The sequence below is a fragment of the Setaria viridis genome, chromosome 9 (genome assembly GCF_005286985.2).
Source record: "Setaria viridis chromosome 9, Setaria_viridis_v4.0, whole genome shotgun sequence".
NCBI lineage: Eukaryota > Viridiplantae > Streptophyta > Magnoliopsida > Poales > Poaceae > Setaria > Setaria viridis.
Genome location: NC_048271.2, coordinates 33,353,023 through 33,372,448, shown reverse-complemented (window position 1 = coordinate 33,372,448; position 19,426 = coordinate 33,353,023). Strand labels below are relative to the sequence as shown.

The following is a 19,426-nucleotide window of genomic DNA, read 5'->3' as shown; positions in this document are numbered from 1 at the left end:
GGGGCCCACCCGTCATCGCCCTCCTCTCTTTCTTTCTTTTCCCCTCCGCCGGTCAGCAGCATCGCACCGCCATCCCTGTCGGATTGAGCATGCCCCGCCCCTGCGGTCTGAACCTGGACGCCCCCAAGTCCACCTCGCCCCTCTCCCTTCCCGTCCCGGCCGTTTCCCCACCTTCAACCGAGCAACAGAGGCAAGTAATTGCCATTTATGCGATGATTGCGACCGCGCCGTCCGCCTCCAAATTTCTCTCCCTCCCGAGCTCTTCCTCCACTATAAATCCCGTGTGGCAGAGCCCTGCCTTTCGCTCTCCCACGCCGCCACCTCCACTTCCCATGCAAGAATCGCCGACGATTTTGGCCGTTCTCCACTCGCACAGTGAAGAGCTCCGCCGCCCCCATTTGCCGCCTCCAGAGCTCCTCTCCCTCTCCTCCTTTCTCCCTTGGCCTCACAGGGACACGGTGACACATCCCCCACGCCCAACCGCGTGAATCCCAGGCCGCCACCTCGCCCACGCCGCACGCCCGTGGCTCCTTCCGCTCCGCTCCGTTAACAGGCTGATTCGCCGCTTCTCCGGCTGAACCGAGGCACCGAGCTCATGGTGAGCCTCCCCATCCTCCCCTCTTCCAATTCCGCCACACACCGGCGTCCCCTGTGCGCCGTAGCGCCGCTGCACCCGACCGCCGGTGAGCTCCGCCACCGCGGAGCCCTGTTTCTAGGCGGCACAGGCGAAAGGACCGAGCGAGCGCCCTTGGCCGCCCGATCGGCTATGCGCGCATCAGATCCGCCCAGGGACTGGTCAACCAAGTCAAGAATGCCATTTTTTGCAGTCTAGCCCCTGAGAAATCCGGAAATCCAGCCAATGTTTATCTATCTCTTGTGCAACTTACAAGCTACCTTGCTAACGTCATAAATCACCTCGCTGATGTCATAATTCTTATTTTCCAGTGATTAAATAATTTCAGAAATGCTAGATTTACAGTTTAGTCGCTCGTTAGTAAAATGCTTATAACCGTTTTAGGTGATTCTTGCACTCACGTGTTCGAAGCGATGAGCCCATTCTTTTAAAATGATTTTCATACCGTTTTATCACTATTTGATGTATTGTTCTTATACTTTTGTATGTATGTTTATTTTCAATAGTTGCTATGAGCAGCTTTTGGACAAGATCAATAGTACGTGAAGTTTGGACAGCGAGCTTGAAGAAGGCAAGTGTTTTTGTTGTATACTCCTTGTTTCCATGCATTTACAATAATATCACGCTTTGTTTTATGCTTTATACACTACATCGAGTCAATTTGCTGGGAATTCTATGTAGGGTTTACTAGATATGTTCTTAACATTTCTTGAAGCCCTTAGAGAGTTGTTTTATTTAAGAGTAGTTCATATGCTTAGTTTGCTCTACATGGGTTGGTTTAATCTTAATCTTGACTAAGAAACTATGCAACAATGTGGGTTGGTAATGTTTTAGCAACATGGAACCTTAGGGCTTGAGCAAATGTTTGTATGATGGTTTATGGAAATGAGAAGAATGGATTTAAGGTTACATGGATGCTTATGTCTTTCTCAAGTTAAGGACCGTTACGTGGAGCGATCACCCAAGAAACCCATGCAACCATGAGACCTAATCGGCTTGGCAAATTAATTAGGACAAATCAGTGATGGGTGTGTCTAGACGGCGCTGATGAGGGCAGGGCCAATACTCAACAAGGAGTGTGCCAACAACTATTGGTGGATCCTTTACAAAGGCCTCCTACTGAATCCATGCCAACACGTTAGGAAATGTGTAAGAGGTTTGGCCACCTCGGCGTGACGGGTATCACGACTCGTGGGTAAAACTGTACAACCTCTATAGAATGTAAAATTTGTTATAACAACCGTGCTCGCGGTCTTAAGCGGCCTGGACCCTCACATGTTTAGCTGGTGGTTTGGTTTGAGAAGTGATCTTTAACCTTTAAGTTGGATTTTGGGTTGGGAAGACTAGTAATTTGGTTTTGTCAGCCTTCCTTGATTTTAAGCCCCTCGTACCCTTACCTCCCACACTTGCAGAGTTTCAATGTTCTCACCATTTTCCCTTCAACCCCTTGCTATTCTAGAACCGCCCAAATTTATCTGGCTTAAGTGTGCCAAACATCGCCTTAAATGCGATCAGACACGTTAATCGGATCAAGATGGCAGTCTGTTAGGTTCCACCCGATACAACCATGTATTTGAGATCAAAACAAGCAAACAAATACTCGTACGAAGATGAGCCCAGAGATTACAACAATTCAGATGAAAATATCACAGAGGTCCATATTTATTTATTACAAACTGAGTTCAAAATTCATAAAGTGGTTCAAAGTTCAAGTGCAGCAGAAAGAAACGATAATCTAACGACGATACATGACATCATGGTGAAACCGTCCATGACATCACTCACCACGGTCCTCATCCATCGAGGACGTGTCCCACTCAACCATCCATCCCGGAGGGAGCTGGCACGGCTAAATCAAACTAGCGACCATTTCATCAATTTCATTACTTGAAAACAAAGCCACAAGTAAGGCTGAGTATACTAATACTCCGCAAGGCTTACCCGACAGGTGGTATCTAATCCACCGACTCCTAGACATGCAAGGCTTTTTGGTTGAGGGGTTGTTTTTGCCAAAAGCTTCTAAAGTGGGTCCTTGCTTTCCAGTTTTAGCATCAAATTCTAGTTGATTAACCATTCTAGATAAGCATCTATTCTAAGCAAGCATGGTAGAATAAGCAATTAAATCAAGCCTCAATATTAAGCATTATCATTGTTCATCTTCTTACTCAATGCAACATCATAGTGGTCAAGCAGACTCAATAACTGCGAGAAACAGACGATTCGAATCGAATTTCTTAACCTTGTTGAAGCATCCCCACATCAGCGGAGACTAAATATGTTGCAAATATCAGTCCCAGGAGGCTGATAGCACATTTATTCAACAGATAATTCAGTTACCGTACAACTCCCGAGGGAGTTGGCGTGAAAGCCATGTCGCGATAAGAAGCAAATAAATAACAACGGCTAACCAAGCGACTGCCAAAAGACAGCACTCGGGACTACACGGCAGTAGAAGCATCTTGTGAAGGCCAACACCACAGGCAGAATTGGGTGCGGACACAACCTCCTACTCAAACTCCTCAGCGACGAAGTCCGGGTCTTCCTCTGTAGCAACGAAGCAAGGGTGAGTACAAAAGTACTCAACAAGTCCAACCCCATCCACAGAGGGGGATACAAGCAAGTATATGCACAGGATATAACAAGGATAGGCTAAGGTTCATTTGCAATAAAGTTAGATTTTCACCACATGCACGAGTTTGTTTTCAAAAGAGTTTTTGGTAAAGCTTTTCTTTTAGTAACCGAAACATTGAGTGGGGTTGATCCTACACAAAGGATCCAAATTTTATTGCTATCGGACTCCCCATCCGCCATAGCTCACGGCACAACTGCCGGACACTTCCAAAATCCAACACACGCCATAAAAATCATTCATCCCCAAGTGCTAGTTATGTGACCAAGCCGTAACTCGTCCAATGCTATGGACACGGCTACTCGAATAGGTTTTAACTCTGCAGAGGTTGTACACTTTTCCCACAAGTAGGGTACCGCAGCACGATCACCGTAGTGCCGGTGCGGATCCTAACAAAGGCATTACCCACCTTAGCTATGACTGACTAGTCCACATGGAAGCAACCAAGGGGTTAATGACCTACCATCGAGGTCTTAACCGGGACTTAAGTCACCAAGATCTTAATCCTTTTTCCATGGGCTTCGTTGCTCACCAGCTCACCCGAAGACTAGCAGTTTAACTAGTGGGATTTATGCTAAGCCGTTACCCATACAATGGTCGAGTGGTTGCACGATGGTTGAATTAGGCAAGATGACACATCAACTCGGTCCTTAACCATGACGAGATGGATATCTCTCAACCTTGCTCAACCACTAAGGTACAAGCCCAACATTCTGGCATTTCACACAAGAAACACCCATCCATCTCATCTAGCATTTCTTGCCTTTACACCCGAAAACCCATTTTCTCATTTGAAAACACTCACACATTTATTTTCTAAATAAACCATTGTAGTCGTGATTGAATTTGAGTAACGAGTCCCTAAGCATTCTAGCAGTAATTATCATCTAAACAGAGCAGGTCATATTTAGAGATAAATATAGGACACCAAGGAATGATCATAACAATCAAGGGGTGGCTATCCAACCATGTCTTGCAATAAAACAATATATATTTTTATAAAACAGGCCAATAGGTTGTGTTTAAAACTAGGAATAAATATGCATCAAAGGGTGAGATTGGACTTGCCGTTCTCAAAGCCTTCCGGGAGTTCCGGCTTCACCTAGACAAGTTTATAAGCATTTCTTTCCTTCACAAAACACGCTTGGTTAGAAAGAAAACATAGATTTTATTTTGATGGTGATTGTGTATACATATAAAATTCTTAGAAATTTATTATTCAAAAGACAAACAGGTTGTGCTGTTTTGGTACTGTTTAGCAAAGATTAATATTTCACTATGTTTTTTATTCAAACTTGAATTTTCTCTTTTACAGAATAAGCCTTAGAGATTTTTAATATTTAGAACATGCCCTTGCATTTTTGCACTAAGGACCCTGAAACTAAAACCTAGATTGCAATGCGGTCCTTGGTCGACTGGCGGCTCGGGGAGCTCGATTCCGACGATGTGGGGCCGCGAGGTCATGGGCTAGTGTTAGGAGGGAGACGAGGGACTCCCAGCTACCGGTTTGGTGCAGGACTCGGGGTCGGAGGAGGGTCGGTGATGGCTCGCGGCAGAGCAGTGGCGGCGCGGCCGCTTCTGCTTCGGCTTCGGCGACTGTGGCGGCAGTGGCAGAGGTTTGTGGGGCTGGGGAGGTTGAGTGGTGGTAGGGGAAGGTGCTCGTGCGCTTGGGTAGCGACGGGGATGGCCGGAAGGGGGTGGTTGAGCGGCGGTAGCGAGTGCGGCCGGCGAGGCATAGGCACGTGTGACATCCTGGCCCAAGGCTTAATAGGATTGATAAGAATACTCATACCAACAAGTTGCAACTTCTTTTCCGGAAGCTCATCCTTAAAGAACTCCGGGGTTAAGCGTGCTTGGTCCGGAGCAATTTCGGGATGGGTGACCGACCAGGAAGTTCTTCCCGGGTGCGCACGAGTGAGGACAAAGTGCGCAGAAAAGACTTGTGTTGGTCTGTGAGGGAATTCTTGATATTCTAGAGACCTGCCAGGTGTAAGCGGGCCCGGCCCCGGGGGGGCGGGACGCCACAGGACGGGCCCTTTTATAGGCGGCAAAGGGAAGGGGAGATCGTGTGCGGGAGGGTAGGGCGAGCTGCGGCGCGCTCCAGCGTTGTTGCGTTGCCGCCAGCCATTGGCTTGGAGCGGCAGGCATCGCGCACCACGTGGCAACGGCGAGCGCAGTGCCACACCCAGGGCGCAAGTACATCATCTTGAGATGTCACACTGCCCCATAAATATTGCTCAGGTGATGAAGGCCATGAAGATCTGGGATGTGACCCCTAGTTGATTGCCCTGTCACTATGGAGTCATGCTTCCGCATATACATCATATCCTTGTAATTTTCTTTCGGACCAACGGCTCATTTTATATTAATAATCGTGATAGGGTGATGTAACACTGATGAAGTCAAACTTTATGTATGAAATATGATCGCATGCATAAAGTGAGCACCTGGTTGAGTTTATAAAACCGGATGTGACAGGCTCCTATCCAGATTGCGGAAGATGGATAAGCGTGTAAACTTTAAACCCAGGAAGAGCCTAATAAAAATCCAAGTAACATACTATCACATAGTACTTCCATTTTTCTTACTTTTTTTGTTCCGCATATATCTTTCCGTCTCCGTTATTCTATTTCTCTTGCCTTCTTTCATTTTTTCTTGAACAAATATAATCAAATAACAAATTAAACATTTCTTCGAACTTCGTTCAACAGTTCAACTGAAACCGGTTCAACAATTCGACGGAAACCGGTTCAACAATTTTGACATTATCGTCTGCGCTATCACCTAGGAGGGTTGGAACAAGGACAACCAAAATAAATTATAGTTCGACCCATATAGACAGGCAAGCCAAGGTACCTGTCTGTTCTCACCCCCTGTGCAAGACCGAGGGTGGATAGGAATTGATCACCTGATGTTTGACTTGTGTTCTTACTGAACAATACAGAAGACTTATCTTTGTTTATCATCTGACCCGAGCATGCCTCATACACTTGGAGTACATATTGCAGATAATTTGCATTCTCCTGGTTTGCTTTTAAGAGAAGCAAAGCATCATCTGCAAAGAGCAAGTGAGTAATGCTGGGCGCATTAGCACAGATACTGATCCCCTGCAGCCTTCCGGCTTCCTCCGCTACATTCAACATTGATGAGAAACCCTCGGCACATAACAGGAACAAATACGGGGACAACGGGTCACCCTGCCGCAACCCTCTCGTTGGCTTGATTTCTTCTGTGAGTACACCATTCACCTTAACTCTATAAGTCACCGTAGAAATGCAGCACAAGATCAAACTGACCCATCGCCGGCTGAAACCCATCTTCAACATAATTTTCTCCAAATAGTTCCATTCCACCCTATCATACGCTTTGCTCATGTCTAGCTTCAGTGCAGCAAAGCCCTCACCTCCCGATCTCTTATTCTGCAAGTAATGAGTCATCTCATAAGCAATCAGAATATTATCAGAAATGAGCCTGCCCGGGACAAAAGCACTCTGGTTTTGAGAGATGATCTCAGGAAGAATTAACTTGAGCCGATTGGACAAAACTTTGGAGGTGATCTTGTATATGACATTACACAAACTTATTGGTCGTAGATCTTTTAGCCGCTCAGGATTTTGCACCTTAGGAATCAGCACCACCACCGTCTCATTCCACTTTGCCGGCATGCTGCCATCATTGAGGAAATTGAGAACTTCCCTCACCACATCCGCCCCCACAATATTCCAATGCTTCTTGTAGAACAGAGACGACATGCCATCTGCCCCCGGAGCTTTAAGGTCCCCGATGGCATCAAGTCCTTGGTGCACCTCCTCCTCTGTGAGATCACGTAGCAGCTGATCGTTCATCTCATTTGAAACCACCTGCTTAACATGCTGGAGGAGTTCATCCATACGGTCCCCTGCATTTGTGGTAAATAAATTTCTGTAATAATTAGTAATTAGTGTTTCCAGCTCCCCATCTTCCTCCACCACCCTCCCGTCATCCTGCACCAATCTCTTGATTCGGCTCCTCTTTCTTCTCTCTGAGGCGTATTGATGAAAGAAATGTGTATTCCTATCCCCCTTCGAAACCCAATGTGCCTTAGCTCGTTGGCGCCAATACAAATCTTTCTGCTCTTCCAGTCTCTCCCAACGGAATTTTAGCAACTCCATTCTCCTTAAAGACTGCTCATTAATCGGCCCTCTTCTACATGCCTCCATTGCCTTTCTCAACTGCTTCATACGCTTCTCCAAATCCCCTAGTACATTTCTATTCCAGTCCCCCAGATCAGTAGCAACACTCTGTACTGCCTCCATCACCGTCCCCCTCCTTCCTTCCATCACAGTCTTCCAGGCGTTCTCCACAATCGGAGCACACTGCTCCTCCTCCACCCAATGGGCTTCAAAACGAAAGCTTTGTCCACCCCTCCGAGCACCACTATGGACATCCTCCTCCATCAACACCACCACCGGCCTATGGTCTGAGTGGCGCGGCTCACCATTTATTACTTTGTACAGCGGAAAGTGAGCACGCCATTCCTCATTGGCCACCGCCCGATCAAACCGTTCCCGAACATACTCGTTGCTATTATGGTTGTTGTTCCACCATGTGAAGAGATCCCCGACAAACCCCAAATCAGAGAGCTCGCAGTCCTCCAACGCCGACCGGAAACGATCCATGCAAGCTTGCCCTCGTGGCAGTCCACCTTCCTTCTCCGCACCCATGAGAATCTCGTTAAAATCCCCCAGGCACAACCATGGTTTGCGCCTGGCAGCGTTCAACGTCCTCAACGCCTTCCACGACAAGTGTTTATTCTCCGTGCTCGGTTCTCCATAAAACCCCGTAAGTCTCCAAGAGAAACTATCTGCCTCCTGCACGTCTGCGTCAATGTACAGACGTGATATCCACCTCACGTGCACATCCACCCCTGTCCTCCAAAACAGGGCCAGACCTCCACTTCTACCCACACAGTCCTTCACCACCACGTTAGTAAGTCCCAATTTCCACCTCAAACCTTTTATTCTGTGCTCATCCAATTTTGTTTCGGACAAGAACAAAATATCGGGGTCCTCCTCCTCTGAACATTCAGAAGGCCTCGAATTGCCGCGCCGTTCCCTAACCCACGGCAATTCCAAGCTATGATCTTCATTTTGACTCGCAGGGCTGTTCCGACAGCCCCGCGCTGTTTATGTTCGTCTCCTCTGCTGATCCCTCCACCCTTGCCTTTTTCTGCTCCTGTGACTTTCCTCGCTCCACCTCCATCAACTCCACCAAGCCCCTCTTTTTTTGCTGTTTCTTCTCTACCCCAGTCCCCTTTTCCTTTTCTTTTGAGACCCGAGGTTGTCTTCTGAACTTTTTTGGAGAAATTTTCCTGCCCTCGCCTGACCCTGCACCCTCCAGTTTCTCATACGTAATCTGCATGCTACTGTTCTCCTGGGCTCCTGCAGTCGTACTAGCAAATTCGACGTTTGTCCCCATCTTCTCATTCAGTAGCCCCGGCAGGAGGGCATGCTTTGCAGCACCAGATTTTTGGCCAAGTGTTTTCTGCTGCAGGCTTTTAGATGGAAACGTCTCCTCTACATCTGCTCCATGCTGGCTCTTCTCCACACCCCCTAGAGCAACATCCTTTCTCCAGGTTAAAGAATCACTCCTAGACCTCCCACCATTACTTCTACCACCTGATCCGCCATGACTCCAGCTCCCTGAACCCCCTCCTCGATAGCTTCTGCTTCCCAGAAAACGTCCTCCATCATACTGTCCACCTTCACCTCTCTATCCCCCACCACCATACCTCTTTTTTGGGGGAATAAATCTCAGCACCCGGTCAAAAGGTGCCCTCTCCTCCTTTCCAAGCTTCTTTGTACAAGTTTTGTCAACATGTCCGATAATACCGCACACATAACAAAACTCCGGAAGAAACTCATATTGTACAGGACACCAGCGATCTCCAACTCCCTCGCCCAAGTCAACCGTAATGCCACGCCTCAGAGGTAGACGGATGTCCAGTCTGACTTTGACCCGAAGAACCCTTCCCGCCGCAAGATCATCACTCTCAAAATCCACCTCCAAGAATTTCCCAAACTCATCCCCTATCACCTCCGCCGTCGCCTTGTTCATGAGACCCATTGGGAGACGGGCAACACGAATCCAGATAGGGATGAAAGAGAAACTGATTTCATCCAAAGACTTTGTCCCATCGAAATCCGCAATCACCAGCGCCTCGTTGAAGATCATCCATGGCCCCTCTTCCAGGGCCCTCCTCTTCGTCGTTGCTTGCGAGAAAGTGAGCAGAAAGCAGTTGTCTCCCAAGTCCTTGCATTCGATTCCCTTCCTAGGGCACCAAATCCATCCCAAAGTCTTCTCCACCACCTCCGATCTCACCTCGCGATCAAACAAAAGTTTTCCGAAAGCTTTCAGTGAACCATCGCCAAGTCCTCCCTCCTTGTCACCCCCGATGCGAATGCTTTTCTTCTCCACTTCCGACAGCTTCAGGTTCTTCAGAAGGCCCTCCATCCCCTCCATAATCACCGCCGCCACCACCCAGCCGAGGGATTAGATCCCGGTAGAACAACGACGCCTACACCACCCAGCCGATGGGATTAGATCCCGGCAGAAAAAAACGACGGCTCCTCCAACAACTAGGTTTATGGCTTTGTGGACGCACGAAAGAACTGAAAGAGTCCAAAATCCAAGATGGATCCGACCCTGGGAGACCTAAGACACAACGAACAAGCAGATCAACCAGGAAAACGTAGGGAGGAAACAGGAGAATCGAAGCAGCCGTCACCCAGAAATGTAACCGCTACTCGAGTCGCCCAGGACGTGGCCTAGGTGCCGAGACCCATTAGGGAGTATTTCATGGTCACAAACATTTGCATATCTAAAAGACAGAGTCTGGAAGCGCATACATGGCTGGAAGGAGAAGCTTTTGTCGAAGGCCGGAAAAGAAACTCTTATAAAAGCGGTGGCCCAGGCAATTCCAAGCTATGCGATGGCCTGTTTTGAAATCACAAAGTCAGTGTCGGATGAGATTAGTACTATGATTTGCCGTTTTTGGTGGGCTCAAATGGAGAAGGAAAATAAAGTGCATTGGGTGTCTTGGGAGATTCTGTCAAGTCGGAAAGATGAGGGCGGCTTGGGCTACAGAGATCTGCATCTTTTCAATCTTGCTATGCTAGCAAAACAAGCTTGGCGCATTCTGCAAAACCCGGAGTCTTTATGTGCGAGATTACTCACAGCTCGGTATTGCCCAAGTGGTGACCTTTTGCAGGTGTCTGAGGGGTCAGGAATTTCTTATACTTGGCGCAGCATTGTTCGGGGATTTAAAGCTTTGAAGAATGGTTTGATCTGGCGGATTGGCGATGGGTCCCAAGTAAGAATTTGGGATGACCCCTGGATCCCAACAGGTATATCCCGCCAACCAATAACACCACGGGGTTCGGTGCTACTCTCAAAAGTTGAAGAACTTATCGATCCGATTACTGGAACATGGGACTCCCAGCTTGTGCGTGAAATCTTAGAAGACGTTCCAAATATTCTATCAATCCCAGTATGCATCGGCAGGGATGATGTTATTGCCTGGCACCATGACAGGAAGGGGATATTTTCGGTCAGGTCGGCATACCACATGTTAGTAGATGAAGAGAGACGCCAGCGGCAGTACCAGCAAGGAGAAAGTAGCGTGTGCTGTCGGGAGGGAGACCACGAAACACAGAAGTGGAAGAAATTGTGGGAGCTGCCATGTCCTCCAAAGGTACGTCATTTTATTTGGTGCCTGGCTGATAACAGCCTACCACTGAAGCAAAACATCAAACGGAGAGGGGTTATTCTTGACACGAGATGTCCGGTGTGCATGCGTTTTGATGAGGATGGGGGTCACTGTTTTCTAAAATGCAAGCTAATAAAGAGATGTTGGCGTATTTTGGAAATGGAACAAACACGCCTTGCTTTGCTGTCGGCCAAATCATCGAAGGATTTTGTTTGGAATGTGCTGCAACTTGAACAAAGCTTGGCATGTAAGGTTAGCCTCTTGCTGTGGAAGTGGTGGGATGTAAGAAACAAGGTAAATGCTGGAGATCCAATTCAAAATATACAAAATGTTTGTCACTCAGTCTTAGAGATGGCGGGGCTGCTGGAATTGCCAACGATAAAAATTAGACCGACTGCTAGGCTACAACAGAGATGGCTCAGACCTCCCCAAGGTGTCCTGAAAATCAATACTGATGGAGCTTTTGTGAAGGCAACTAAGCATGGCGCCTGGGGCTTCATTATTAGAGATTACACAGGTGCACACGTGCTGGCAGGTGCAGGCAACGCTAGTCTGCTTCATGATGCGTTAATGGCGGAAGCGGTTGGCTGTCTCAAAGCTTTGGAAACAGCAGAATTATATGGCATCTCCCATGTGCAGCTGGAGGTTGACTCAAGTGTTCTAAAGGAAGCTATTACATGTGATACTCATGATCGTGGCCACTGTGGAGTGATTTTCAGGGATATCCGAAACCTGTTAGCTAATGAGTTTGTGTGTTTAGCTGTTTCTCTTATTCCACGTTGTACTAACTCGTCTGCGCACGAGCTTGCAAGACTGGGTTTATTTTGGGGTTCGGAACAGTCATGCATATGGACTGGCCCTCTTCCCGAATCTGTAAATGTGCAGGTGATCCGCGATTTAGCGGAATCCGGTGATGGTAATGAAAGGCCATAGAGCCACCCAAGCTTTCAAAAAAAAATAAAAAAAATTATAGTTAACATTTCAAAAATACTAGATTTAACAATTATTCAAATCTAGTTCAACAATTCCAGTAAAATAATCCAACATTTTACATAGAAATGTTGAAGCGGTATATCATAGATGTTGAACGTGTATATCAAAATGTACAATTCAAATATTGTTTTTTTTAAAATATATAAAACATTAAAACATATTCGCATTAGATATTGGTTTGTTGCATAAATTCTAACTAACACAATGGTCCAAATGAATTCAAAAATGAATTCAAAAAATGAATCATATTTTTGAAGAAAATTGAATTCAAAGATCCAAAGCACAAAGGAATCTCTCCGTTCACCAGCCACTCCAACGCATGCATGCACATTAGCCGGTCTTGGGCGGGCACGTGTCCAACGGAAATTCTTGTTGATGCTGCCTGCGCTCCCGCCAGCCAGTCTCGTTTGTCCGTTCTAATTTCTTACGGATCTCAAACACCGAAAGTTCAAATGGCTTCCTAATTTTCGGAAGCTACATAGGTTCTCCAGGCCTAGCTAGCGCGGCTGTGCAACACAGGCTGGCCAGGGGTGCGACCGAGCCAGCACAGCCCAGCTGTGCACAGGTTCAGCAGCGGCCAAGTGATACAGCAGGCCCATGAAGGTTTGAAATTGCTTTTAATCATTGCAATTTTGTTTGTTAATCTCTATTACATGTCTTAGCAACTTAATCAGTAGTGTCACTTGCTAATTATGTTTAGTTCCTAATTAATTATTTCAAGCATGCTTAGTAAAATAATGGTTTAGTAGTGGCTTAGCTTGCTTTCTCTTCTGCAAGCTTTTTGGAGTCTCGTTGCGCTTTGCTTCCTCTACGCTTTGAGTGTTCTAATCATTTATAGGGTGAGCTTGTCACGAATTAACTTATGTCATCTTGGTGATTAGAAGCGAGGTGTATTTGGGATGGCAATCGGGATATAGTCATTGTTCTGGAAGAGAATTTTAAAGAATCTCATTCACCCCCCTTAGTCGCATTTGGAGAAACTGAAAGAAGATACGATAGATTTCATGCATTATACAGTTATGTATTACTGTATTAGCAACCTGCCCTCTGAAAGGTTCAGCCGAAATTTTCATGCTGTAGTTAAATTCATGCTCTATGTTTTCTCCACATTATATAATTGACTTTCCCTTAAGTCAATCTGCTCAAAAGAAGTTTTGAACTTACTTACAAATGGATTTTAGGGAATTGAAATTAATTCCAAAAAATAAAAACAAAGTGTCAAGTGTCAAAATGAAAAAGGAAATTTTATTGGCGCTATCTTGTTAGCATTTGGAGTTTGGAAATGTTAATTTGAGTTTTGAAGGTCATGGTACTAAAACTAAATTTAAAAAATCAGAAATATTTTTACGAAAGAGTGAAATACTGATGGTTTTGGGCTGTTACAGACGTGCTAGGTAGCCTCTTGCCTATACGCTGCTTACAACTAAAAATTTAGTTATGGTTTTCAGGTGGTTGTGAATTTCCCCTGCTAAAAATATCAAGTCAAATTTCAATTCCAAATTTTAATTAATAAAATTCAAGTAAATTTTTTGAACTAAATATTATCATGGAAATTAGTATGGATTCTTATGTAGGTGTTTGAACTTGTTGTCCACCGAGTTCCACTACTTGATCTATACCTGAGATACAGCTGCGAATCTCAAATATTAGGTGATCACCGCAACAGATTTTGAACACTGCTAATCGGAAAAAGATGGTTGCCAACAGATATGTTACTATTAGGCCGTCATATTTTTAAGATGGTAGTGTCCAAAATCTTCCAGTCCTTTCTTCGACAAAAAGACTGTCAAAATTTTGAGCTCACATAGCATGCAAGTAGAAATCTTACACAAAAAGCAATCATCCATAAGCACTCCTGAGCCCAAACTAGGAGATGAAACTTAAGTAGCTAGTTTGCGCTTGTACCTCGTGGCACAATATGCAAATGCAAGCACATTCAGTAGCTGCAAGCCTGCCATCATCCAAAAGAATTGATCAAGACGACCTTCATTGAGGTTCTCCGGGATCCAGCCATGCCTCCCTCTCCCCCCTGTCACCGAATTGATGTATTTTAACATGATAGAGACAAGGTAGCTTCCAAGCGTGATCATGATGAGAGAGCAAGCCTGACACAAGCTTCTCATTGCATCAGGAGACTGCTCATATGCAAATTCGATGAAACCGACCACAGTGAATACTTTAGCTACACCTACGAAGAAGTACTGTGGTGCCTGCCACAGAATATTCATCGGGACGGCAGAGTTGTAGTGCACTAGGCCTCTATTGTTTGCAATGTCCAGGCGCACCATCTCAACCAATGCAGCCGAAACCAGGGAAAGCATAGTGAAAACCATACCGACACCAATGCGTTGGAGTTCTGACAGCCCTCTCTTAATGCCAGTGATGCTACTTAGAATTGGCACGAGAACTTTGTTGTAAGATGGGGCCAGGATGAGGATACAGAGGCAGTTGAAGGTCGTCAGAGTTGCTGGAGGAATGGAAAAACCACCGATGTCGTTGTCCATGACTTCTCCTTGTTCGATGAACAGAGGGAAGAAAGCTTCGGCAGTGTTGAAAATTATGCCAGCTAATAGAACAGGCAACATTCTTGCCAAGATCTTCAGCTCCTCCACTTGCGTCACCGTGCAAAGCTTCCATGGGTTAGGCACATTATCAGATGTTTCATCAGAAGAAGTGATGGTGGCAGCTCGATCAAAGAACCTAAATGCGACAATTGATAATTTATTGGAGAATAGAGAAAAATTATATAAATACTAAACTAATAGGTGAAATCAGATAAAAAGAATTAAGTGAATGGTGAGAACATTGCGTTTCAGAAACTGTGAAAGACATACCTTAGTCCATCAGTATGCATCAGCTTCCTGCTCCCTATGATTGCTGACTCTTTGCCTGGCATTTCATACAGAAGAGAGCTGTCATCTGGAACATCCACATTGATCTTGCGAGTGGCTGCAACCACAACATGGCAAATCCTAGTGAGGGCGCTTCCTCCCGGTTTCTGGTACCTGTAAAGCTTAACACATGCAAGAAACCCAGCGATTCCGGTCGCTGAGAACAGTGTAGGGATCCCAAATCCCCATCCCCATCCATAGTTGTCCTGAACCCACACCAGGAGCGTGCTTGCAAGGAAGAAACCACCATTCACAGCGAAGTAGTACCAGTTGTAATAGAGCTCCTTCTGCGCCTTCTCTGTTCCATCTGTGTCGTCGAATTGGTCAGCTCCAAATGTTGGAACACATGGCCACATGCCACCTAAGCCTAGAGCAGTCAGGAAGAGGCCCAGAGAAGGCAAAAATTCCTGAGGAGAGATCACACTTATGTTCATGCTTGCTGGAACCACTGCTGAAAGTGTAAGCAGAACCATTCCCTACAAACACAAGTTCAGACATATACGGGCTCGTAATTGTTCACTTGAACTGGCAAACACATTCGAGTTTGAAAATGTGGATTAGAAAATGATGGAATTACTGAGAGGTGCGCAGACTTACAAAAGTAAAGATTGTCAGGGAGATCACAATAGTTCGGTGTCTACCCCAATATGAATCTGCCAATAATGCTCCAAGAAGAGGAGTGAGGTAGCAGGTGCCCTGCCACGAAGCTATATTGCTCGCTGCAGCCACATTGCTTTGCTTCTGTACCTTGGTCAGGTAACTCACCAGGTTTGTCCCAACTCCATAGTATGCCATAGCACCGCAAAATTCACCACCTGCAAAGAACAAGGAGAGGCAAATGTAAGAAAGGCATTGACAGGATTCATTACCGGAATGCATATTGAGTAGATTGAAAACCATTGATTGATATATAAGTACCATCGTCTGATTACCTAGAATTGAGTAGCAGGCTCTCCATTTTCCAGTATGTTTCTTAGAAGCTGGATTGCCTCTGATATCAACAGAGCCATTGCAGGTATATTGTTCATGGTCCTGCCATCCATATTATATTATTTTTTAAATGAAAGATTTGAAATTGAAATGGTGATTGAGGTTTATATAACGGTAAAATTGAAGGCATTGCAAAGCCAAAAGTAGTTTTGGTTGTATTTTGCAGTAAGTTCCTAATAAGGCCCTCTACTTTAATCTGTGATAAGCGCCACCACTACTTCAGAACAAAATAAGTAACTGCCGCAAACTTGTAACACCGGGCCAAATTCTGGACCGGGCACACAGCCAAGATGGCTTTTGGCACTCCATGTCAGCACTCAGCATTCGATGAATTGATCCTACCTAGGTCACTCAACAAACTTGTAACTCAATGGGAATCAAAAATAAAAATTACCGGCTGGCTACCGGCGAAACCAGAGGAGTGGGCGGCGGCCTCCGTGGTGGTGTCGCCTTTGCAGGTCACTGCCGATGAGCACTCTGCCATGGGAGCTCCGTTTCCCACCTCCACGGCGAAGTTGTACTTGCAGCAGGTGGTGCCGGTCGACGCCATCTCGTCGCTGCCGCCTGGCGCCAAGAAAGCAGGGGACACAGCACATTGCCTTTGCTGAGGCCGGCTACGCCGCTCCTCGTTTACCATGTGCTGCTCCCGGCGCAATGGCAATGGCACCGACCCTGCCGCCCGCCGTGCGCCGGCGAGGTTTACGACGGGAGCGTCCTGCTAGAGGGGAACAAACTCCGGGGATCTCGAGACAATGGACTTGCAAGCAGACTCGCACATCCTTCAGCAATGGCAGGCATCGCAGTTTAGACCTCGGCAAAGGAGCTAATCACACGTCGCCACGTCTTCACGACCACGTGCAGCGCATCGCCAAGGATGGGAAAGCCTTGCCATCGAATGGGTCGAATAAAAGCGAAAGGATCCATAATCGTGCCGCATCCTGCCAGCCAATTGTATCTTTCACCTGTGTCGCCATTCTTCTTCAATTTTCTTCCTAACACCACCGTGGCACCGTTGTGCCACTCCGTGTGTGCCGCAGTTTTCCAGTTGGTCATTAAGGATCCGCCCGTGTCCACGTCTTTCTCCAAATATGAGAATAAATAGCTATATCATGCACCTTACCACCTTGGGCACTTGCTGTTGCTAGTTTCAGTCTCCAACAACAATCGGTGTCTTTGGTTTCACAGAGCTCCTTTTACGAGGACAGCGTGACGATGGTTTCTTGGTTTGGTGGTCGGAGCTCAGTCATTATTTGGAGTTGCAGTTTTCTTCACGATTGGCTCGGTTCCACTTTTACACGTATTGTGGTGAAATTGTTTCTTTTGGAGGAGACATCTCATAAAAGCTGAAAAGCTGAGAAAGGTGACTACAAGAAGAGCATGTTGGAGATTATTATTGTGTTTACTTCTTTTCTTAGAGGAGATGTATTGGATACATACTTTAACTCGTATGCCTATCTTGGTAGCGGTGGATAGCTTTCTTTTTATTTCCTGTAATTTTTGGTCTGATGCATATCCATCAGGGGATGGCTCAAGCCGGAATAAAATCTTTCCATTATCTTAAAAAAAAGGCCAACCTCTCTTGGATATGCCCCGCTACTTCCTCTATCTTTGTACCGATCAGCAATAGCTACTTTCACCGAGAAAACAAGTGGCATTTCTCAAAGGTAGTTATTGTCTTTGTATTCCTTTAATTTGGTACTACGGATGACATTGTGGTAGCAAGTGGTCAGCCTTCTTTTAATATATATAGATTGTAGCCTGTTTTTAAAGGATGCATATGGTGCTGCTAGGCTAGTCACATCGTCACATAGCCTGTCAGCTTTCTATCACCTTCTTCCCTCCACGTGCCCCCCACCCCCACGCGCACGCACACACAATAAAAATATGATGCCCTAAATTTAAGGATTAAATGCATGTTATGCGTCACTATGTAGAATATATATTTGTAGAAAGTGATAGAATACTAATTTCTATGTTATATAGCTAGCTCAAACTAAGGGTTCAATAAACACATGACAAATACATTTATGAGCTATACAGTGTGGAAAAAATTATGAATGTGGATAAAAATAGTACAAAGTAAATGGTAAGTAAAGTCTACCAAAATCGGATAAAGACAATTACATATGTATTTGTGTTCTAAAATATTTAACAAATGAGAGAGAAAGGAAGGTAAATAATTTTTATTATTTCCATGGCTCTAATTTTCAAATGAATTTTTAATGTTTATGCCTCCAAAATCATTAGACCGTGCAGAAGCAACGGCTGATGTACTAGTATTTGGGAAACTGAGATATACTGTGAACTGACCTTCGAAGGTGTGCCATGGAGAAGAGGAAGAAGCGACAGCTTCTCCTGCTCCTCCTCTGCCTCACTGATGGAGCCTTTCATGACTTATACCTGTCACACAAGCCTTCACTGATCATGGAGCCCCTCACGGGATGCACTTCTTAAGTTCTTATGCTATGCCGAAAGGCAATACTACTGACAAGAGCAAGCAGAAGAAGTACCTAAAAGAAGATGAGAGCTTTCGCCTTTGGTTGTATACGGCTGTACTTCTGATCTTGGAGCCTCTCGCAACACTGCACTCTGGTCAAGGGATGCAATGCAGTTGTACGTTTTATACTACACTAAAAGGTGAGGTTGGCAAGAGGAGAAAACAGAGCAAGTACCTGATCTGAAAATTAAGAATTCAACTTTGCATCAGTAACTGTCAGATTGTTCTCGGACAGTGAAAGCATGGCTCATTAAGTGGATAAAGCAAATGGTGTGCAATACGGCTAAACCTTTAATTCCCAGCCAGTGTCAGGCTAAGAATGACGCTATAGCTCTTGTTTGTTAAGCAATGAGCACCAATCTTGAGCCAGCAGGTAGCAGACCAGAGCAAGCAGCTTGCGGTTGGTAAAGATCACAACGAATATTCATGCATCAAGTGTAGGGTCATTTACTTGTTTTTTAATAGTATCATTTTATTTGCAGTTGTGAACTTGTGATTCGAAATCTGAATGACAGTAACGGATATTTAGGATAATCAATATTTAAGCTGGTTCCTTGATTGTTGTTGCACAAGTAGTTATTAGGGAAATCCTTTTTGGCCTGTACCAGTTTGGCTCGATCTCAATGCAAGCTAACTGAATCAAATAGTTGAAAAGTTTCTAAAATATAGATACTAGTTTTAATATGAAAGTCGTCATGCCAACCCATAGGATTTCCACGCTGGGAAATATTGAAATAGATGCTTGGATCACGGGAACTGTTTCTGGGAAAACTCCATTATCAGTACGTGCATGTCAACTTTGTTTCGTGCTGCCAACTTCTGCCTCGAGTTCTTGATAATTGATATATGCCCTTTTGTTCTAGAACTGAATCATTTCATTTCAAGCAACTTTGTTCATAAAAACATTGAATAGTTTTTTGTTAATTACTCAAAATCTTTGAAATATATATGTGAAAATTGCCGAATGATTGTATTCATAGTTTTTTATTGTTTACTCCCTCCAACTATGAGTCAAGTTTACATAACCCTCTAAATTATAAAACCG

At 45.3% G+C, this 19,426-nt stretch overlaps 2 protein-coding genes across 3 annotated transcripts; both read right to left on the bottom strand.

Moving 5' to 3' along the window:
- Positions 1-9,014: 9,014 nt before the first annotated feature.
- LOC140221186 (uncharacterized) lies at positions 9,015-9,755 on the bottom strand. Its single transcript, XM_072290498.1, has one exon. It carries the CDS (start codon positions 9,753-9,755, stop codon positions 9,015-9,017), a length of 741 nt encoding a protein of 246 aa, XP_072146599.1.
- A 3,945-nt stretch (positions 9,756-13,700) lies between these two features.
- On the bottom strand, positions 13,701-18,731 carry LOC117836740 (protein NRT1/ PTR FAMILY 8.3). Of its 2 annotated transcripts, XM_034716226.2 has the most exons (7): positions 18,557-18,731; positions 18,395-18,473; positions 18,195-18,284; positions 15,827-15,926; positions 15,492-15,709; positions 14,838-15,370; positions 13,701-14,703 (listed from the first exon to the last, which is right to left on the bottom strand). In XM_034716226.2, the coding sequence occupies exons 3-7, from the start codon at positions 18,273-18,275 to the stop codon at positions 13,884-13,886; spliced, it is 1,752 nt and encodes a 583-aa protein (XP_034572117.1). In that variant the 5' UTR covers positions 18,276-18,284; positions 18,395-18,473; positions 18,557-18,731; the 3' UTR covers positions 13,701-13,883. The 2 variants fall into 2 exon arrangements, with proteins under 2 accessions (XP_034572117.1, XP_034572116.1); XM_034716225.2 differs by lacking the exons at positions 18,195-18,284; positions 18,395-18,473; positions 18,557-18,731 and adding an exon at positions 16,279-18,188.
- Positions 18,732-19,426: the final 695 nt, after the last annotated feature.